The sequence below is a fragment of the Boleophthalmus pectinirostris genome, unplaced genomic scaffold (genome assembly GCF_026225935.1).
Source record: "Boleophthalmus pectinirostris isolate CB_2022bp ecotype Guang Dong unplaced genomic scaffold, ASM2622593v1 HiC_scaffold_17, whole genome shotgun sequence".
Lineage (NCBI taxonomy): Eukaryota > Metazoa > Chordata > Actinopteri > Gobiiformes > Gobiidae > Boleophthalmus > Boleophthalmus pectinirostris.
This window is the reverse complement of record NW_026571115.1, coordinates 10,756,824-10,778,904: the sequence shown is the minus strand read 5'-3', so window position 1 is coordinate 10,778,904 and position 22,081 is coordinate 10,756,824. Positions and strand designations below refer to the sequence as shown.

Below are 22,081 nucleotides of genomic sequence, written 5' to 3'. Positions count from 1 at the left end.
AGAAGATAGTTTAAAGGTCCTATATGAAGCAAAATGGTTGTGACCTTTAAAACATCTTCAGAAACATATCTAGAGTTGTGTTAAGTTTCATCCACACGTTTGAGTAAGCCTTTATTATAAGTCTGTAAACATGTCCAAAACTCAAAATGCTCTGATCCACCTTGTGATGTCATGAAGTGGTCGTTTCCCTACCTTCCTTTTACCTTTAGTTCAGTAGAGCGTGGCAGTTCAAGGGCTGAAATGGTCCAGCTGATTCTAGTAAAGGTGTATGTAGTTTAAAAGCACAGTGGAGCACTTCCTGTATGGCCACATGACATCACAAAGTGGAACAGAGTTTTCCGTTGGAGTGAAGAACTCAGCCTAAATACATAGGATTTGAATGAAACAAAACACAACTCCAGGTATGGTTTTTGATGAGAAAACATTATAACAGATAAAAATATCACAATATAGGTCAGGGGTCTCCAACGTTTTTCCTCCAGTGAGCTACTTTTACAAAACGAAAATGTCAGAGAGCTACCAATTTTAGCAGTCGCAAAGAAACAAAGTATATAAGAGCCTTGGCAAACCTTAGACGCGGAACAGTCAGATGCCTCTAAAACATAAACCATTATCCATTTATCAGTGCACAAAGTTAGACATGAAAATAATACATTAACATTGGTAATTAATCAGATTTAACTTATTCAGCACAATACATTCAGAAATCCCTTGGCGAGCTACTTGGAAGGAGGTGGAGAGCTACTGGTAGACCCCTGATATAGGCCCTTGAAAATTTGTGAAATAAAATATTGTACACTAGACCCAACGACGAAAACAGTACATAAGAGTTTTAAAATGTTACCATTTTAATCAATATAAGAAAATGGTTAAGACTTCAACATTTGGTCATACGATGGCTTTGAGTTTAGTTTGATGCATATACAGACAAACAAGTGTAAACCAATATAAACACAGCTTAACAACTGATTATGCTACAAAAACATTCAAAAAGGCAGGTTTGAAAGGCACCATAATGTTGACCAGACAGCAAAAAAAATACAATATACAAAATAAAGAAACAAGAGATCCAAAGTTTGTAATATTATGTTGTTATAAGATATAATAAGGTCACAACGCTGCATTGTTACGGTTCATTAAATGTTCACTCTAGCGATCTGACACAGCCACTTTTATCTTAGTTCACATGAAGAGCTCAAGAATGTTCACACCACTTAGATCTTCAGGCTAATAGGCTGTGTTCACGTCACGTTAAATCAATGGAGATTTAAAGAGACAAGCTGCTCAAAGTAAAGTACTCAGACATTAACTGATTTGTATTTACTAATAATGATTCAATAGCAAATGAGGTTTTCCATCGCTACTACCGGTATGATGTTTTGGTCAATTCCAGGGGCAGCACCATTTTCTTAGGACATTAAATCTCGACACAAAATGTTCAAATGGCAGCCACAGAGTTCAAAATGCAAACAAAGAATAACTCTATATTAGGTTTCATAAATCATTACAGGAGCTAACTAGATTTATGTTCAAAACTGCGACGCAAAGATGGTAGAGGGGGCGTGGGTGCGCTCACATCCGTACAAAGGCCCTAAATTAACAAGTTAAGTGTGCACCCCCGTAGCTCCTCCAACCAAAAATGTCTGGCGCTCCCCCTGGACAATTCGCTCTGGATATCTTGCAAACTCAAAACAAAGATGACGGATTTTCACAACATCATTATGAAGTTCAGTATGAAGAAATAGCCAAACTTAAAAGCATCTATAACTGCATCATTATGTTTTGATTGGGTTAACCAATTTTTCAAATTAATTTTATGGCTTAAAGTTCTTGCAACTTTTACACCTCTAAGTACAGTTTGAACAATAGCTTCAAATAGCTGTTTTGAAACTATTGCTAAAAAAAAACAACTCGAGTTTGTGTTGGCAGAGAAGCTACTGAACCAGTTTTTGTCAGCTATAAACCAGGTCAAAACATATGGATTCTACTTAGCACCGTTGCCATAGCGGTTAACAATTCAACCAAATATTATATCTTCTGAACGGTGAAAAGTGCTCAAAATGGCGCCTCAAAACAAGAACCCAAGAATAGGTAGTTTATAAAGTCATGTAACTCAACGTATAAGTTAGACCTATAAGTTATAAGTTACACCTGCGTTACAAATATTGCAATTATAACTTCTTCTTAAAGCTTCATTGTGTAACTTTTCTGGTGGAGCGTCCATTAAATGCTTAAATGTTATTGTTTTATCTGGAATGTTTCACAGTATGATTTTAAACCTTTCTATCTTCATGCAAACCAAATCATTTTTTTTTTAGGCATTTTTGAGCTTTAAAACCACCTGTAACTGAATAAAGTAAGTTACAGCTGTTTAATGTCATACTGTGGAACATTCATATCCATAGAAAAGAGGAGGTGACTTACCCTCCACCAGAAAGTTTACAATGCACCTTTAAGGTAACAAAACAAAACAACCTTGAACAGATCTAATTATGATTATTTTAAAATGTAACGCTTTAACTGCCAGCATAAACAGAAAACCAGAACTAAAATAAAGCCACACTGTTAGCCCCTGGACATGTCCACAATAGACCTAACGATAATCAAGGGAGACAATAATGACTTGGCTGTTTGTGGAAAAGGCCACTAGAGGTCACCGTCACAAAAATAGAAGAAAAAACACATCCTTCACAGAGTACATTTGTCCTTGTCTAAAAATAACTTAACTGATAATAAACAAAGTCAAATTTCTCTACTGGGAAAAGTAGAGTGGTTAGCACTGTTCTACTCTCATTTATTCCCATGGCGACGCACGTAATTAATAGGGCACATTCACAACATCTAGAATAGCCTATAGTTTTAAATGGAGCTGGAAGCAAGGTCAGAATTCTATAGTACGATTTGCCTTTTGACTGTCAGATTGCAAATATTTTGATCTGGTTCATGGTTAATATCTTTGTGATTAGTCGGCCTAACCACATGAAACAAAAAGAAAAAAAAACAAAACATTATCTTCTCTGTCAACATAAATAAACAAGTGATTTTTTTAACGGTAACGTCAGAAAATGGTGTCATTTTTCAACCCCAAATACATGATTATTGTCAGCTGTCAGACTTCAAGGCATAAAATAAATAATATGGTCAACAGTGTGTAGAGACCCAATGCCTAACAAACTGTTGACGAGTTTCAACATTTGTGAATCATGTTTCGATATTTCATTCAAAAACAGTAGATGTAGTAATCTACAGGTCCCCAATCTGATGACTAGAACATGAACGCCACCCATTAGTTGACCAGATACCTTCTTACAGATAAAAGTGCATGGTTATCTGTTGCTGAATATTTTTGTGTAAGCCCTTTGACGAAATAAATTGGCTGTTTACCTCAATGTGAGACAAGCTGTTTTTTCCATTGAAGAAGTGGCACTGCCCTCTAGTGGTCACTCCAGTGCAAATATGTGAATAAAGTACAGTGTTAACGATAGTTTTAATGATAAACATTGTACAAAATACAGTATATGGCTATGTGTTTTAGTGAACCATTATTAAAGATGCAATGTGTCATTTTTTGGTGGAGGGCCTGTCAGATATTTTTTCTCCATGGAGATGTTATTGCTTTGTCTAGAATGTTTCGCAGTGTGGTATTAATCCTTTTTATCTTCATGGAGACTAAACCAGTTTAAGTTACAGGTCCGAATGTCTGGTTTTCTAGTTATTTATGAGCTATAAAACCACCTGTAACTGAATAATTGTAAGGTAGAGCTGTTTAATGTCATATTTTGGAACATTCGGAGCAGAGCAATGACATATCCATAGAAACAAGCAGGTGACCCCCAACCAAAAATCGACACAGTGCACCAAAATATATGGCTATGTGTTTTTGTGAACCATTATTAAGATAAAGAACAAAACATTCAACAGAGCAGCAAATCAAAACTGGACTTACACATTTGCTGTGAGTTAAGGCTCAGAGAGAGATTCGTAAAATAGTTTTCAGTCATGCTATTGCTTCACCGGCTTTGTAACAATTCCGTACGAGACATAAGGTGGCCGACTTCATTTTAAAGTGTAAAAATCTCAGCTAGTAAGGTCCAAAAAAAAAAAAATAACAGCAGTCCATTGATATATCTGTAGATGTCCATATATGTAAAAAAAAAAAAAAACAAACTAGTTTAACAAGTTCATTATTTGGAGTTCAGGCAAATAATAATAAAAAAATAAATTTGTAGGGAAAGACCCCACAGATCCACAGTGGGGGGTTACTTCTGCGTTAAGGGTGGTGGTGGTGATGGTGGGAGCGCCCGGACCCCCTGATGTCAGTGATGCGTTGGCGTAAATGACTCATAAATTCAAACATGGTGGCTGCTAAACTCTGGTGGATGAGGTAGCGCGGGAGTCGGCCCTGGAAACAAAGGTAAGAAACGCTAAAATAAAGAGAAGCGCTCATTTCTTTTTTTTTCCAGAGTCGTTCTACTTTTAAAAGGTCCATTTGTAACTGCAGCATAAGCAAGTGGCAGCTCCTCCAAACAAAATGCTAACAAAATACAACTCAGGTATGTTTTTGATGAAGTGATCACTTTACTGGCTTAAAGCTCACAAGAGTCAATTTTGTGTAATACAGGACCTTTAAATCAAAATTGTCTCCTCACCTTCAGATCTGTGTTGAGGACCCAAATGAAAGTGCAGACGGACGGGTTACTGCTGGACTTTAGGACCACAAACCCACCAGGACCATTTTCACCTCTAAAGAAAAACATATGTACAAAAATAGTTCATAAAAAATGTAGAAGTCTGAATACATACACAAAATAATGAGTTAAAGTTCCACTCTGACCTGACGAAGCGGCCGCAGGGTGGTTTGGCGTCGTGCTCCGTTGCCATGCCAGCGGACAGGTAACAGTCTTTTTTACGCTCAATTCGGCGAACATTTACAAAGTCCCTAAAACAAAAAGACACAGACACCCATCTACGTTTACATTACCTAATGATAAGTGTAACAAGTTGGAAATAGGTAAAAATAAAACAGCAAAAAGCCTTTTTGGACCCAGTCACTGTACTATATCTATAATGAGTGAATGAATGAATACATAAGTCGATAAATAATAAATAATAAATAATAAATAAATACATACATGTGTTGTTAAATGTGTTGTCTTTAAATCTTTAATTTGTAAACAATTTGATTTGCTAAATAATATAAAAGGTTTAAAATCATGTACCTCGCGGAAACAACACCCCCTGCTGCTCCGGCTGAGACATCCCACGATATGAGTGTGTTGTCATCCACTCTTTGCAATATCTATTACAAAAAAAAAAAGTTAATAAGTTAAATACAGTTGCATTGTGTAACTTTTCTGGTGGAGGATCCGTCAAATGCTTTTCTCTGTGGAGATGTTATTGCTTTGTCTGGAATGTTTCACAGTATGGCATTAAACCTTTCTATCTTCATGGAAACTAAAACAAGCCAAGTTCTAGGTCAGATCTGCTATAAAACAAATTGAAATAAAAAAAAATGCAAGATAGAGCTATTTAATGTCATATTGTGGAACAGTCCAGGCAGAGCAATGACATATCCATAGAAACAAGCAGGTGACGGATCCCTCAACCAAAATGTTTCATAGTGCACCTTTAAGCAGAAAGGAAATAAAAGTTTCCATTTGAACTATATGCATTAGAGTTACCTGACAGGCTGTGACAGTTTTATTCCAGTGCACCATCTTCTCCGGCTGTAAAATCACCTCTTGGTACACGAGCTCTGCTGAACACTGCATGAACGCCTAGGGGGAAAACAAGTATTTAGTCAAATATTTAATTATAACTTTAAAAACACAGCCTCCTCTGATCAACACGAAAGGCTTTATTGATACTTTGCAGCTGATGTCATCAACATTCCCTGGGGGTGTGACGCTATCTGAAAACACTGCACCTTTTGACGCTCTGTTACTCAAGTTAGACTTTAATCTGAGTTTTGTTTTAACACAATCTGGCCAGAGAGAGTTGATTTGGTTTGAATTACAACAGGTGAGATGATTTGTGCGCTAAAACACACAAACTCACACATAAAATTACAGGTAGTATTCGCCAACAGTTTCTCACAGTTAGTCACTCTCAGCTTTTGGTTAAAAATCAAACACCTAAACAGGACCATGAACGCTTGTGTTGATCACAAGCTCTTAAAATTGTGTTTCTTTCTTTAATTTTTCTATGTTAACATTATTTTTCAGTTTAAAAGGTTTTTCGACTGTTTACTTGATCATGTGGAAGTTTGTAAAGAAGTTGAAATGCAAGATAAAAATGCAGGAAGTAGCGCTGAGTTCTGAAACACATGATGACATGAGTTAAACAATTCCACTGGAGCAGAGCAGATAACCATCTAAACGAGTCAGGTGAAATGTACGAGGAAGGGACACAGATTTCTGGCAGTTTAAACATTCATTTAAAGCTCCTATATTACACAGAATTAACTCTTGTGCGTTTTAAGCCATGTTATAATGTTGTTGCCTCATCAAAAACATACCTGGAGTTGTGTTTTGTTTCATTCATGTCTGAGTAACCCTTTATGATTAAATTTGTCAACATCTCCAAAGCTAAAAAATGCTCCATTCAGATTTTGATCAGTAGAAATTGGCAATTCCAAAGCTGAAATCATCCAAATGATTCTAGTGAAGGTGTATGGAGTTTAAAAACACAGTGGAGTCCTTCTTGTATTACTACATGACATCACAAGGTGGAACAAAGTGTTTTAATTTTGAGAGAAGAACTCTAAATAAGCAGGGTTTGTGTGTTAAACATGTGTGAATGAAACAAAACACAACTCCAGGTATGTTTGCGATGAGGAAACAACATTATAACGGATTTTAAAAAATAGCGTAATATGGGTCATCATCATCAGATTATCAAACTAGAACAGACTAGGCAAGATAATTCTATTTTAGTTTGATATGCATAAGTGAAAGGAACAGTCTAACCTGTCAGATAAACTTTGAAATCTAGGTCACAACAGTTTCTTGGAGAGATTACAAAGAGCTTGGTGTGTGAGCTCTGATATCTCAAGGGTCAAAGATCAGAAGACTGAATGAGTACAATCCATAATTCTAGCTTCACTTTAATGACAGTTCCCACACGAGTTTACTGTATTCGTGGAAAATCCCTCCATATGACATACACGACAACAGGAACTTAAGCGCTGATAGCTTCAAGTGATTTCCAGTAAAATTTTTAAAAAGTGTGTTATGGTATGACCTACTCTTACAGTTTCAAAGAGGTACTTTTATCTTCTTACAAGTTATGATTCAGTAAAATAGAAGTTAGTGGGTTAGTGCATGTTGTTCCTGGTGGTGTGGTATTTTTTTGTGTGTTTGTTTTTTCTGATGGAAAGTAAACAAACATTTGGTTGTATGTGAGGAAGTAAGTCCATACACTGCCATAGACTTTATATAAAACACTGTTAGGAATTGAACATTCGGGTGCTTCTGGCTCCATCAATTCTGTTTCCAATTGACTTAATATTGAAAAATTGTCACCCTTCATTCTGTAACTGCCGCAGTAAGAACCGTCATTTTGGTCTAAAAATGTTCGTATTAACCCACTCTACATGATCCTGGTGTTTTTTATTTGGTTATTATGAAGCGATAATTTTCAAGTTAACAGTCAACCAAATTATTATAGTGATGATGTATGGAGTTTAAAAACACAGAGGAGCACTTCCTGTATTACCACATGACATCACAGGGTGGAACAATACGTTTTCAGTCTGAGAGAAAATCTCAGCCTAAATAAGCAGAGTTTGTGTGTTAAACAAATGTGAATGAAACAAGCACAACTTCAGGTATATTTTCTGATGAGGAAACAACATTTAGATCACAAAATAGCATAATATAGGCATATGGTAAAAAATTATCTAAATGTGTAACTACAAAACAGCTTTGTAAAAATACAGGTTTGATATTATGAGACATTTTGGGTCATTGGCCAGTAAATCATCTTATTACACCAACTGATAGACTAAAATGAGTTATCTGTTGAATCAATATCTTGGAGTATTGATGCCGATATCCGATGGGTCCCAAATTTATATATCTACCGTAGTTTATTTTCAGTCCATATTTAATCCCATCAAAAGCCATGAGACTATTGTTATGAGAACACTATGGATTTAAAAGTGCATTCAAGTCAAGCAGACGCTGCAGTAATAGTGTTAGTAAGTCAGTAATGGTAGTGTTCCCAACTGTAGAAATATATGTCTAAAATACCACAAACAAATTATATATGGGCTCGATTCACACTTAAGTCACAAAAATGGAAGACCTTTGGAAACATGTGGATGAGGACATTATTGGCGGCATGGATCTTTTAAAATTGGCAGTAGTAACTCTGACAAAACCTGGGAAAAGTGAGAAAATGGCCCGGTTTTCTTCATCTAGGTGTCACTGTATTCCCTCTTTTTCCCTTTTATAAATTGCCTTTTAATTTGTGTATTATAATATGTCTAACTTAATAAAAAATCTGAGTCAGTCCCACATGGAAAGCTTTGGCAGGTTGGCCCAGTGTTGGTAACTATACAAGTCATCATCCACATATTTCCAAATGTCTTCCGGTAAGCATGAATAGGGATTATTATATTATCCTGCTCATTACAGATACACAGATAGAACACTGTACCTTCAGAATAAAAGTCTTTCCGTGGAAGGGAATCTCCAGAGTGTACACAGAGTCGCCCATGTCCTGAAAAAACACAGCTGATGTTAAAACTGGAGAAATACAAGTTTAATAAATTAATTAAAAATAAATTACTACTGCTAGCACGGTTGAAAGATTTTGGCCAAATATCCAACTGAGGTTTTCAAAACATTGAGATTATAATTAGATTTGAGATTTATATTTCAATAGTTGGATTTGGTTCAAAGTTCTATTTTTTAAACATGTCCTGAAGCATTAACATTTGAGAGAAGACTGAAACATGAACATTTAATGAACAAGAATCAGATGAGCTTCAAAACATGTTTGTAAAGGTCTAAACTACAGTGAACAGTTTTTAGTTAAGACAGGATATTTTGTTGTTTTAAAGGACTTCAATAATGGCAGTCTTTACAGTTTGCTAAGATAAATAAGGTGAGAGCTTCAGTGGATCCTTTAAGTGTAAAATCAGGACAAGAGAATATCATTAAAATACAAGATCAGCCTCTTACTGTCATAGCACAAACATGTATGCCACACAGGGCTTGAATAAAATATCTGAGGTACACTAATAAAAAACAATAAAAGTCCTTTACTATTACAAATGGGCCTAATAGCTAAAAACTGATTGTGATTAGTCTTGCGGGCTGCTATGTTTGTATTTTCAATCAGCTGATTTTGCAGGCAGACTATTTTTATATGATATTTTTTCCCACTCTCTTCCTCGATTTAAAAACACATTATGACTAAATAGTAGACTCACATTGTTCTTTTCAAATTTCCAGTTTTCCTCCTGGGAGAGGATCTGCTCCACCACAGACATGGCCTCTTTCCCCTGTCGCACAAACTCCTTCTCCTACACACATGGATACACAATGATTTTAGGAGATTAAAAACAATTTCATCCATCCATCTTCTTCCGTTTATCCGGTGCCAGGTCGCGGGGGCAAATACTCAAATACTTTTCAATTCTTCTGAGTGCATATACCTGTGTTGTGACGGCTCTACGGCCCAGCCCTTCCTCATCAAGACTCTCCTCTGAGCCTGAAGACAAAAAACATGGTAAATATATAATTAGCACATAAACAGTTAAATCTCCCACTCCTATTACTGAAGCACACACTATAAAAGAAACTAGGGATGTTTAGGGGTCATGATTTACATTCACTCAGATTATAATTCGATTTTGGTGGGCATGGGTTGCAGAACGTAATACATGCGTATCCAAAGTGCCACATCTTGACACATATTTGAAGCAGAGGGACACAGACCCGTGATCAGTACTGTGGCTCATTCAGATAGATGCATTTATCATAGTTTTGGGAGAGACCCAACACCTTTGTGGCTGACTAGAGGGCCCTAAACAAGCTCCTGTCCATCCTGGATAACCAGCATCCCCCAACAGCACCCTCACCAGACAGGAGAGCACCTTTGGGGACAGGCTGTTGCCCCTGCCTAAGTCAATTTAGGTCTGTAACACAATGCAATGTGATGTTATCAAAGTTATAGTGGTAGAATTACTTAAATTTGCAGTAAAAAGGAACAACATATTATCAATTGGGATGATTCTCTAGAAGGTCTGAGGGACAATAAAAATTGGTCTCAGAGCCACATTTGCCTCCTAGGCCATAGTTTGGACACTCTTGACGTAAAGGGTAACATGTATGTCTGTATGCGTTTCATATAAACACCATTATTCACTCAACAATGCAGTTAATCCATTAGTTAATCCAAAGTATTTACTGTAACTCCCATTTCTATTGATGCATTACAAACAAGTACCACTACAATGTATTAAATATGGAGAATGAAGTGAGGACATGAACTCTCCAGTGTCATTATTAACTGCTGCCAAAAAACTAGAGTTTTAATTACAGCTCATATTTGACCCGTGCAGTCCTCACCTGCCAGAGACTCAGGCGGGGAATAAAACTGCCCCTCGGAAACTGCCCTGGGGTAGATCATGGGGGCCCGCTCACACGCTGCATTCACCGCTGCCAAGTACGCTGAAGAATTAAAGATGTGAAGGTGAAAAAGGAGACATGTTTTTTATGATCTGTTGCTCTGTGGTTAAAAGTTGTCAGTAAAAACACTCACCTCGTTCATCGTCAGCCTCCTGTGTGAGAACCTTAAAGTCCAGAAACCAGGTCTCTAACCAGGCCAGCACAAAGGAGGTTATGGGCAGCACGTATCCAAACGCATTATCTGACATGACCTGAAAGTACACAGAGACTCACTTAGAAGGAGGTTATTTGGGGAAATTTGTAAGATTAACAGTGCACTGTGTAACTTTTCTGGTAGAGGTTCAGCTCCCTGCTCATCTCCATGGAGTTGTTACTGCATTGTTTGGATTTTTTCACAGGATAGAGTTAAAGGTTCTACAGTATATTACAAAAAATTTACTCTTGTGAGCTTTTAGACATGTTAGAATGTTGTTACTTCCTCAAAAGCATACTTGGAGTTGAGTTGTGACCAGACAGGTCAGATCTATGGAGAGGCAAGTGTGCTGACAGTGAGAATACTTGTTTTTCACTGTATTTTGAGCAATGAAAACACCAGAAATTAAATGCAAAATGTTTAATGCCATACACTGGAACACTCCAGACAAAGCTATAACATCTCCGAGGAGGCTATTGGGCACTCAACACCCCAGAAAACCAGAAAAGTACCACAGTGTGTTTTTGAAAAGCATGAACAATATTCCATAACAAATATGAAGTCTTTTTGTATACAGTTGTATAAATTATGCCCATTCTAGCTATTGTTGTAGGAACAGGAAATGCAATTTCTTTTGGAATTACAATTTCAATTACTCAGAAAATTGTTACTCAGGATCTGTTTATGAGCAGACGGAAGTTTAAGTTCCCGTATCTGTGTTTACATTAGACAAAGGTTTATTGTCTGTTATCAGTACGAGCCGTCATTACAGCAGTCAGTCGTAAGAACACGACAATATAAAATTTTAGTGTCGCCGTTATTGTTAGAGTTAGAGTTGGCATTTTATATTTATTCACAAGTACTGACACCACCACCAAGAAACCGAGAAGTCCTATAATAAGATTCTATAATATGCAAAAACTTACGGCGTTAAGCCACGTTATAATGTTGTCACTTCCTCCAAAACATGCTTTGAGTGGTGTTTTGTTTCATTCAAACATTTGAGTAATCCTTTATTATTAGTCTGTCTAAATTTCCAAACCTCAGAATGTTATGTAATGTTATTTAGTGATAGCTTTCTAATTTAACAGATACCTTGTACCTTTGAAAGCATCCACATGACTCTCATGAAGGTGTACAGAGTTTAAAAACACAGTGGAGCATTTCCTACCTGATATCACAAAATGGAACAGAGTGCTTTTTTGTTTAAGATAAGAAAAATGCAGGGTTTATGAGTTAAATATATGTGAATGAAACAAAACACAACTCTGGGCATGTTTTTGATGCGGACACATTATAACACAGATCAGAAAAAAGTGAAATATGGGCCCTTTTAGTTGCTTTTTTACTTAGATTGGATGGAAATGCCAGCAATTCTCACAATTATCATTTTCACTTCTTGAGATGATTATCTTGTGACCTCAGTAACCATCATCTTGACACCCCAAATCAATAGTATGACGTTCAGTTTGAAAAGATGCAGTACAGTTATCAAAATGAGGAAATGAAATTGTTTATTTTGAAACCCCAAATGAGAACTGTAGATGCCAAACTTACGTGGGAGATTCTGACCACTTTACCAACGAGAAAGGCACTGGTCACTAGAGTAGTCACCTAAAAGAAACCAACATACAGGAATTTATGGTTACTGGACTATATTGGGGAAAAAATCTGTGGTTCAGGGGTATTTTTAAGATCTTGTGACTGTCTTCTTACCGCAATCATCCACCAGTGTCTGAGCTTGAAGGCAGCATAGCCCAGTTGTAGACACAGGAAGCGAAAGAGGGCCAGGAGCTGAGATAAACAAAATGAACAGATACTTTTAAATACGTGGTCACAAGCTTCAGTAATGTTGAGTCTGCAAACAGATTTCTCCTTTTGGGTAAATCAGTACAAACGATGACAAGTCAGTTTAAAAAGCGATGTCATAATATAATGCAACTACATGAGATTTCACTTGCAATGTTGTAATATTAATAGTAATCTTATGTGTACTGGAGGTGACTGCTTTTGTAGTAAAATGTGTAAGTAAAACTGAACAGTGTTTTATCCATGTAATAATAATATAGTAATCTATCAATCTAATTCAAAACTACCTGCATGGTAATCACATAATATTCATTTCAACCCATAGCAGTAGGGCTGGGTAATTTTGTTCCTCACACTCACTGATACTGCTCAAACTGGAATATAAAACAAGTCAGACTTTAAGTAATTGGTAAACCACGATGGAGATGCACCGATATTTGTACTTTTTAGCAAATCGGTTATTGGCTTTAAATCTCCACCATACATCAATATTTAGTTTTGGCCAATGTCCTGCCTAATGAGTACACACAAAGCTTTATTTGAACACTTTAATGTAAATAGATAACTGTTTAAAACATGATTACACTGCTCTCTTGAAGGTTAAGGTAAAAAAAATGACATGACAAAATACATAATAGGCTTAGGGAATGTGCAATCAAAACTGCACATAGGCTTAGGGAGTGTGCAATTTTTAACAGAATACAAGAATGCAAGGGCTTGCCTGTAAAGAATGTTTTAAAGGTCCTGTTGGTGCATCATTCGGGGTCATATTTGGTCTCGTATTTTTTTTGTTCTATGGTGGTGTTTATGTGGTGCTTTGTGTTGTGTTGTCCTGTTTTTTGATAAAGCATGTGACCCCCCCTGTCCCAAGACAAATTTCTCCCATGGGAGACAATAACGGATTATCTTATTTTATCTTAATTAGGCAAAAATAATCAAAATTGCCCCTATATATTGGTGCCAAAATAAGATTGGCTGTAGACCATTAAAAAGACCCAAGATGATCAGTGACAGTTAGGAACTACTGAATCTCAATGGCTTAAATGGGATTAATTGCACAGCCCTACATGGCATGATACTTCTTTCTTTTTGTAAGTTATTTTTGATGTGTTTACACTGAGGGTCAAAACTGTATTAATAATAAACAGATGTTCCTTCCTGTATAAATGATCTTCGACTTCTACTTCTGGCTGTAAATCAAACAAGCCAAAACTAAGGAATACTATAAATAAATGTATCTTAAACTAGTTCCTCACCACTATGTCAAAGAAGGAAGTTTCAAACTTGTAATGGATGACCTCCTTGTCTAAGCTGTCCCAGATGCTGCTGTTGGAATACTGTTGGGATAAAAAAAAAAGTCACCAATTAAACATGATGTAAACAATACAACTAACAGTATACTGAATACAAATAAACCACGAGTCAAAAGTTTGGACTCAGCCTCTCATTCGATGTTCTTTTTCTATATGTTTACTACTTTGAACTGTGAACTTGAATTGTACGGTCTACATTTTATATACATACAGAATACATCAAATATATGAAGTAAGATGTATGGAATTATGTAACAAAGAAAAAAGTACAGTAATAACCAAATCACCAAATTGCCCACCTTTTGCTTTGTCGAGAAATGTTCAAGTAAAGTTTTAGTAAAGCATTTTTTCTTTACTAAATAATTCCATCTGTCTGGTGTTTATCTAAGTAAGAAAAAAGGAAAACGAAACACTGAATAAGAGGGAGTGTCAAAGCACCCTCTCATTAAAGTTGGAACGCACGCTCTCATTCAGTGTTTTGTTTCCTTTTTTCTTTCTACTTCCTACTTTCTAAATACTAACTGCAGGCTGGAATCTCACATTGAGCTCAATAATCCAGAGCATGGTGATGAAGAGGAGGTCAAAGGTCACGAAGAGGCAGAAGGTGCGGCGGACGTCAGAGATGGCTTTGCGTTCCGAAGGAGGGACGAATATGTACGGCGAAGGGATGGACATGGAGGTGGAGTAGGACGCGTTCAGGGAGGCGATGGCCGGGAGGCTCCCCGACTCTCGGAGCTCTCCTATGGGCATGACTGCGCTCACACAGGGCCCCCTCTGGAACACAAGAGAAGAGCTTTGAGATTTGTTTTATTAGTCCTAGGGTGCGTTCACATGACTTATCCGGTCCTGGTTTGAGCCCAGTTAATTCCAGATTTAGTAGGCCTGTCACAATAACAAAAGTATGATATATTACTGAAGTAAATTCAGATGATAAACAAGAATATTTAACTTATTTATGCACTGACACAAAAATTCAAGGGCAGATTTAAACTACAAAAACTATTCTAAATGCACAATATTGTTTAAAAAAAAAAAATCTGCAATAAATAAACAACAGAATAAGCGTGCTTGGCTGGAATGTTTCACAGTATGGCATTAAACTTTTATATGTTCATGGAGACCAAAGCAGAGCCAAGTTACAAGTCAGATCTGTGGTGAGGCGACCCCACTCACAGTCAGAATGCTAGTTTTTCTAGGTTTTGAGCTATAAAACTAGCTGTAATTGAATAAATGTTAATGTCATACTGTGGAACATTCCAGGTACAGCAATGACATATTTATAGAAACAAGCACGTAATGGACCCCCAACCAAAAAGTTATGCAGTGCACCTTTAAGTACTTAATTTGTATCTGTAATGAGTCATGGTAGTTATTTATACAACTCTTTTGGCTTAAGTCTGATCAAAAAGCCAAAAATATATATATATATTGTTCCAGCTTTCATATATTGAACGATAAGTTGCTATGGTAATTATTGTGACAGGTCTAAGTTTTAGTTCCAGTTAGGACTAAACTGGAACTAAACCTTAGACCTTATATAAGTGCAATATGGTGTCCTTGCACAAACTTTATTGATTCACAAGGCAACTTGCACACACAGAAAAATTTCAAGAGCAATTATGTTTAATGTGTAAATGTAAAGGATAGTATGTATCGATCAAATCATTAATGTTTTTATTGGAACTTGATTTATGTTTGAGTGCTATACAGTTTTAGAAAAAAAGCATCCACAGAATTCCACAAATTGTAATTGGTTCCATAAACATTGCATTTTTCTTATGGAATTACTGAGATTACATAAAAATCCCAGTTGCTTTTGATAAAACATATTGGTTAATTTGTGAAGCTAATTATAGAGTAATTACAGAAATATTAAAACACAAACTGGGTCATTCCATTTTGGCACATAAGGTACAAATTTTTATCACAGAACACTTTGCACCCTTCCTCTCTATTTTAAACTGTAAAAAGCTACGAGATATTTTCACTAATGCAACCACTGTTATTGGAAATTATTCTGTTAAGCCACAGATGGAAAAAAATGATAAAAGGGTGACATCAAAATATTACACTGCAGTAAGGTTAATGCAATGGATGTGATGTCGTCCTGAAGACTAACTTAACGTAGGCTATTACTTCAAAGAGTAAATGGCTGGGGCTGGTCTTTCTTTGTAAATACAGAACGGTATCTATCCATATTTTTATACAGATCATTATCAGTCTCCCCCCCACAGTCTCCTTTGTGTCTCAAACCTGGTCAAACGTGATTGTCCAATCAAATCTGTTTTTTTTTCAGTGACGCATGTGAAGCTAAATAGTCACCTGTCATTTACAAATAAAATATACAACCATATCTCATCTCAGATTCTCATCAGAGTTTAATGCTTCCTTCATTGATTCTACAGACACGGGCCGGTCCAGACATAACATAATTAAGGGTCCAAGATAACAAACCACAATGTTTGGTTTAGAACGATTCAGCAGATTAGAAATATTTACATTCTTTGGCCAATTTTGGATTACTTGAAACAACTTTTATCTTTTGGCAGATGATAAATGGAACAATGTAATTTGGGACTCTGTATTTATCATATGCGCATTTTACTTGCATTAGTGTTGAGACTTTTGTTCTATTTTGTTGTAGTTGAATGCAGTAGGATTTGAGCTGTAGAGAGTTGAAAAAAGTAGCTTGTATGGTTAATTATTGCTTAATGTTGTTATTTATTTATTGCAGCTCAGGCAAGTCCATTTAAATATTGGTGTACTGGAATGATCTTGCTTTATTGTTACTGTGTCACTGGCATAAAGTGTTTTCAGTATTATCATTTATTGCAATATATCGTAGTATTATCACAGCAAAACAATTCCAAGTACTGCATATTTTATATACTTATAAGTTCAAAAAGTCTAACCTAATCAGCTTAATCTGTCTGAGAAACGTCTAATGTCTGGTTGTTTTTGTCTTTTCAAACTGATCTTGACTCCACAAAGAATTATGAGGCTGCAGAAGTCATATCAAAGCCAAAAACAGGGAATTATCTAGCAATGCAAAACACTAAATCAATATAAAACTTTTATTATCTTCCACTGCTGTCTCATGACATAACCATGGGCCTGTAGCTATTATTTAGCTCTGAGGAGAAAGCCACACAAGCAGCAAGAATGGCATTTAAAAACCTGGAAAAAGTCATTCCTCAACGTTATTCATTTAAGAACCAATACCGAGACTATGACTTCATGTTTGGGAGTAGGATTGTCGCTTGTTTTGGTGTACAACTTTGACAATGTCCGTTTTGTGAATTCAATCACTGACTAATTCAACAGATCTGTATTATTTCTGTAATAAGGAGACACGTTTTAGTCGATTTAATACATGAAATTAAATGTTTAGTGATGTTGACGAGAGGAAATTCACCTCTCCTCGTAAGAATAATACTTTGAATAATGAGATCCCACAATGCTAGTGAAGCTAATTTACGTAATTTGTTGTTTACAAATAAATCATATGACTAGTAAACACTTTTGAAATCGATATCTTTTGTTCACCGTGTAGCTTGCTTAATCAGTCAGTTGTTATTATTAGCAAGTTGCCCCAGTTAGCTCGGAGGCTAACATGCCATTCGTTTTAATGGCACGTGCTAACAGAGAAAATCATGAAAGGAAATTATAAGTAAAACAAAGAAATCATGCGATGTACCTTAGAGAAATTGAACCGGAAAGGTGATCCAGGAGGAGATACGAGGAGGCACGTCCGAGAAATCCCAGGACATGTTGGAACTGTGTAATTTATGCGAATACAGTCGGCTGCTTCACCGCATCTCCGTTTTTCCGCTGGACTTCCGGGAGACGGCGGCTTCAGTCAATCAAAGAGCAAACATTTGACAAGATGATTAAATGCAAGAAAATCACCTCATCTCCAAACCTGTTTTAACCAATCGGAGCAATGTATCATCCCACTTTTTTTTTTTTTTTTTTAACAGTTTCATTTAGGCAATAACAAAACTGAACATTTTAAATTACATACGCTCTATTTGATCTATTTGACATTTTCGTATTCAATCATAATTTAAAAAAAAATCTAAATATTTATGATTTCTTTTGTGTGTGTGTATGTGTGTGTGTGTGTGTGTGTGTGTGTGTGTGTGTGTGTGTGTGTGTGTGTGTGTGTGTGTGTGTGTGTGTACTCTGCTTGTCTCCATGGAGATGTCTGCGATGTCCCATAGTATGGCGTTAAACTTGTCTATCCATATGGAGACAAGTAGGTGATGCCACGTTACCGATCTTTGGATAGGCAAGCAATCTCACAGCCTTTCAAGGCAATCAAAACACCTCTAATTAAATTAATACATGATGATTACGCTACGTGCCATTTTCATGCCAGTTTAAGCATGGAAGTTACACAGTGTACCTCTGAGTCATCTTTAGACATAAGGAGATTTAGACTACAGTGTAAAAAACAAAAAAAAAACAAACAAACAAACAAAAAAAAAACAAACAAACATAGTTCTATACTGGTCAAAAAGGGATCTGATTCGGGGAAAGACAATCGATTAGGCTATTTCAATTAAAACTCCACAAAAACATCACGCGCTTCTGAAAAACCACAGCAGCACGAGAAAAGCAAGTTCTCTATGCTCTTTACTTCCTGGTTTGTCAGACCTATAACTTTTAGGTAATTTCTGTTTTTATGTTGTGCAAAACTAATAGAATATAGGTCAAACATTAAGATTTTGACCATTTCAACTTCAAAGATGATAACAATTACCAATGGACATCTTAGGTGGTGGACCATTTTACAATATGCCTTAAAAATAGTTAAAATTTAAAAAGATTTATTAAGAAGAATCACACAAAGTTTGAAGGTGAAACGAAAAAGCAGTTTATTTTTCATTATTGTCCAAAAACAACCACAAAACATTTAGAAACCAGAGAATGGAAAATAATAAAATACAATTTCATACATATGTTCCCATGGTGGTTGCCTTTGACCAATGAGGAGAGACAGGGGCACAGGTGCTCAATCTGCCATTCATTTATATTACAGGCAGGCCTTACAAAGATTCACTCGCCCTCCACTGAAGATACAAGTCTAATATACATGAATTTTCAAATGTTTGACAGAAATTTTGCACAATTTAGTTCAGAAATTCAGTTCCCAGTTAATGCACACAAACTACAGTAGAAACAGGATAGAGCAGACTAACTCGTACGGCAACCCTTCAAGATAGAAAAATACTTCTTACATGACAAATTCATGACACGTCTCCATTATACCACTATAGAGCCATAGAAAATAGTTTACAAAAGGGAAATGTCAGTTATTTTGTATATTCAGTTTATGAGATATAGATTATAAAGGGTGTATGTATTCATTTGATGAGATTTGAGAGCTTAGCACAAATAGTATTTTGGAGTATAAAGAGAAGAGGTAGTGTTACTTTAATTTAAATTTTTTGGGTCAGTTTTCTTGAGTCAGTCATATAGCAAGCCCATTTTTTCATTCATATATAAAACTAGAACATGGAAATCAAAATCATTTAAATATAGGTCATAATAGTAGTTTTTTTAAAAGTTATTTTCAAACCTGAGTGGCTTTTAATTTGGTCCCATAATGAAAAGTGGTTTTGGCGTGTAATTATACAAACAGGCAGTTACTGTTGTGTCCTGATACGCCAACGTAATGAAAGACTTTGACCTTTGGTTGTATAAAACAGATCTGGTTTGTTTGATTAGAGTTTATAAGTTTATTTAGACTTCATTATAACTGTGAATTTACAAGGGCCAATATTACCTTTATGACATTACTGACACATCCTGAAATTCTTCTACGATATCCACTGCTTTGAATTTGTTTTGGCTCTTTATTCAAATGATAGAAAATACAGCATTCATAATATGCAAAACGTAAATATTTACCAGTGGAAATTCCGTCCCTATGGAGATGTTATTGCTTTGCCTGGAATGTCCCATAGTATTATTGTGTTAAACTAATCTAATATGCAGTATTGTTTAATGTTCAAAAAATACCTTGTGAACACAGTAACCTCTGCACAGATTTAGCCTGAAACTTTGCCTGATGGAGTCGAATGCTTATATCCATGGAGATGAGTTTAATGCCACACTGTTGAACATTGCAGGCAAAGCAAAATAATTCCCATGGAGAAAAGCAGGTGGTGGACCCTTCACAGGTTTTAATTTAGATAGTAATTTTGTAATAACTAATTTTCTTAGAGGTATAACTGTACATTTGGGGCTTAAAATAGCTATTAGTGTCAATACTCAGAACCACTTTGACTTCATATGACTTGTAATTCCAAATTATGGCCACAAGATGTCAGTGCAGACACGTGAATCCAAGTATCAAAACTATCCAAAGCAAAATTAAAGTTAACAGATATGGTTTTCAGTGTAACTTTATCAAGACTTACACAGAATTGACTTTTTATCTAAGAATTTGAATGAGTAATCTGCAAATTCTGAATAAGCATGTGTCCAGTAATATTATCTTGGGGCTTGACCTTGAGGCCTGTAGTTTAGACTAAAAACAAGGAAAACAGTCCGCCCTGTCAGTGCGTCACTCCTCACGTCCTCATCAAAACCTATACTTGTCTTTCTTGACCTAAGTAGAGGTGACATTGCCTGTTCACTTTCACCCATATTACTACTTCTGTTACGCTCAGTTATTCAGACAAATTCCTTAGTTTGTTTTAAAGGTGCACTGTGTAACATTTAGGTTAGGGGTCTGTTACTTGCTTGTTTCTATGGATATGTCATTGCGTTGCCTAGAATGTTTCACAGTATGACATTAAACAGCTTTACCTTATGTTAACTCTATTACAGGTGGATTTATAACTCAAAAAGACCTAAAAAAAAACAAACAAAAAACAAAAAAGGCATTCTGACTGTGAAGCTCGCCACAGATCTGACCTATAACTTGACCTGGTTTGATATGGATGAAGACAGAAAGGTTTAATACCATACTGTGGAACATTCCAGACAAAGCAATAACATCTCTACAGAGAAAAGCATTTGACGAACGCTCCACCAAAAAAGTTACACAATGCACCTTTAACCATTTCAGCCCCCCCATATCCTGTTGTGGTAGTCTGGGTTCAGTCAGAGCTCCTGCTGTGCTCCTCTGTGGTTCCCTTCATGTTGTTTTTGGAAATGCCTTTCTCTTCTTCCTCATCCTCGTCTTCATCTGTCGCAGCTTGTATTTGTTTGGGGCTGGGTCGGTCTGGCTGCTCTGGGGCCGTTGTGTCTTGGTGATCTGTGGAGATATATATAGTGTCAAGGAAAGACAGATGCGAGAACAAAACAAAAAGTCACTACTTGTTGCCTATATACTGTAGACTATATATAAATAAAAAATTAGGAAGTGAGCATGAGCGTGCTTCCGGCTCTATCTACTCATTTTGGTGTTAAAATGTTCGTATTAACCCGCTCTACATGATCCTTGTTTTTTTATTTAGCTATTTTGTCCGTAAACTAATTCCTATCCCTAATATGGAACTCAACCCTTTAACAGCTAGCGTTAGTAAGCTTCATTTGACCTTCATTTGTCTGGAGCTGAACACTGTAGGTGATGTCACACTCCATTAGTCCACTTCTTTATATAGTGTATGTTGTTACCATTAAGATTGAATTGTTTCGAATGACAGTATGACATTAAAGACATGTATCTACAAGAAAAGGCACAAGAGCCAGCAAAAGACCAAGATCTGTGGAGAGTAGGATTGCCTTATAGGAACTTTCACATACAGAGTACTGCATCACCTCCTAGTCACTTGCTGCTGGTACAATACTCAAACCTATACAATTTTCTTTTGCTATGAATTCAATTATTAGGCTAAAGTGTCAGAAGCTGGTGAAGAGCCTATTAGTATAGCAAAGTAATGGTACTAGTAGTGATGTGCCCGTATTGACTAGGACCCCCGCCATGACGTAGGAATACACCAGAACTTTCCAAAAATGTATAGTTTGTTAGCTAAAAAAAAAAGCGGAACATTGTTCTTGTATCAGAATATTATTTTCTTTCTTTCTTATATATATTTTGTTTCCCTAATCAACACACTCATTTTTCACCCAGTAAACAATGGTGAGAAGTCATGAGAATTTGCCAGTTC

General features: G+C 36.2%; 2 protein-coding genes across 3 annotated transcripts in view; both read right to left on the bottom strand.

Annotated features, from left to right (window-relative positions):
• Positions 1–824: 824 nt before the first annotated feature.
• On the bottom strand, positions 825–17,845 carry stard3 (StAR-related lipid transfer (START) domain containing 3). The gene is made up of 15 exons (XM_055152664.1): positions 17,653–17,845; positions 14,496–14,729; positions 13,899–13,979; positions 12,550–12,627; positions 12,391–12,447; positions 10,774–10,891; positions 10,581–10,682; positions 9,665–9,720; positions 9,440–9,532; positions 8,662–8,724; positions 5,682–5,777; positions 5,220–5,299; positions 4,835–4,939; positions 4,650–4,743; positions 825–4,402 (listed from the first exon to the last, which is right to left on the bottom strand). Exons 2-15 carry the CDS (start codon positions 14,703–14,705, stop codon positions 4,271–4,273), a joined length of 1,365 nt encoding a protein of 454 aa, XP_055008639.1. The 5' UTR covers positions 14,706–14,729; positions 17,653–17,845; the 3' UTR covers positions 825–4,270.
• Positions 17,846–18,810: 965 nt separating this feature from the next.
• The window catches only part of LOC110161550 (protein phosphatase 1 regulatory subunit 1B-like), a 78,169-nt gene continuing 74,898 nt past the window's right edge, over positions 18,811–22,081 (bottom strand). For both annotated transcript variants that reach the window (XM_020926309.2, XM_020926317.2), the window contains exon 5: positions 18,811–21,225. In XM_020926309.2, coding sequence (XP_020781968.1) covers positions 21,068–21,225 — 158 coding nt within the window. In that variant the 3' untranslated portion in view covers positions 18,811–21,067. The remainder of the gene's footprint in view (positions 21,226–22,081) is intronic.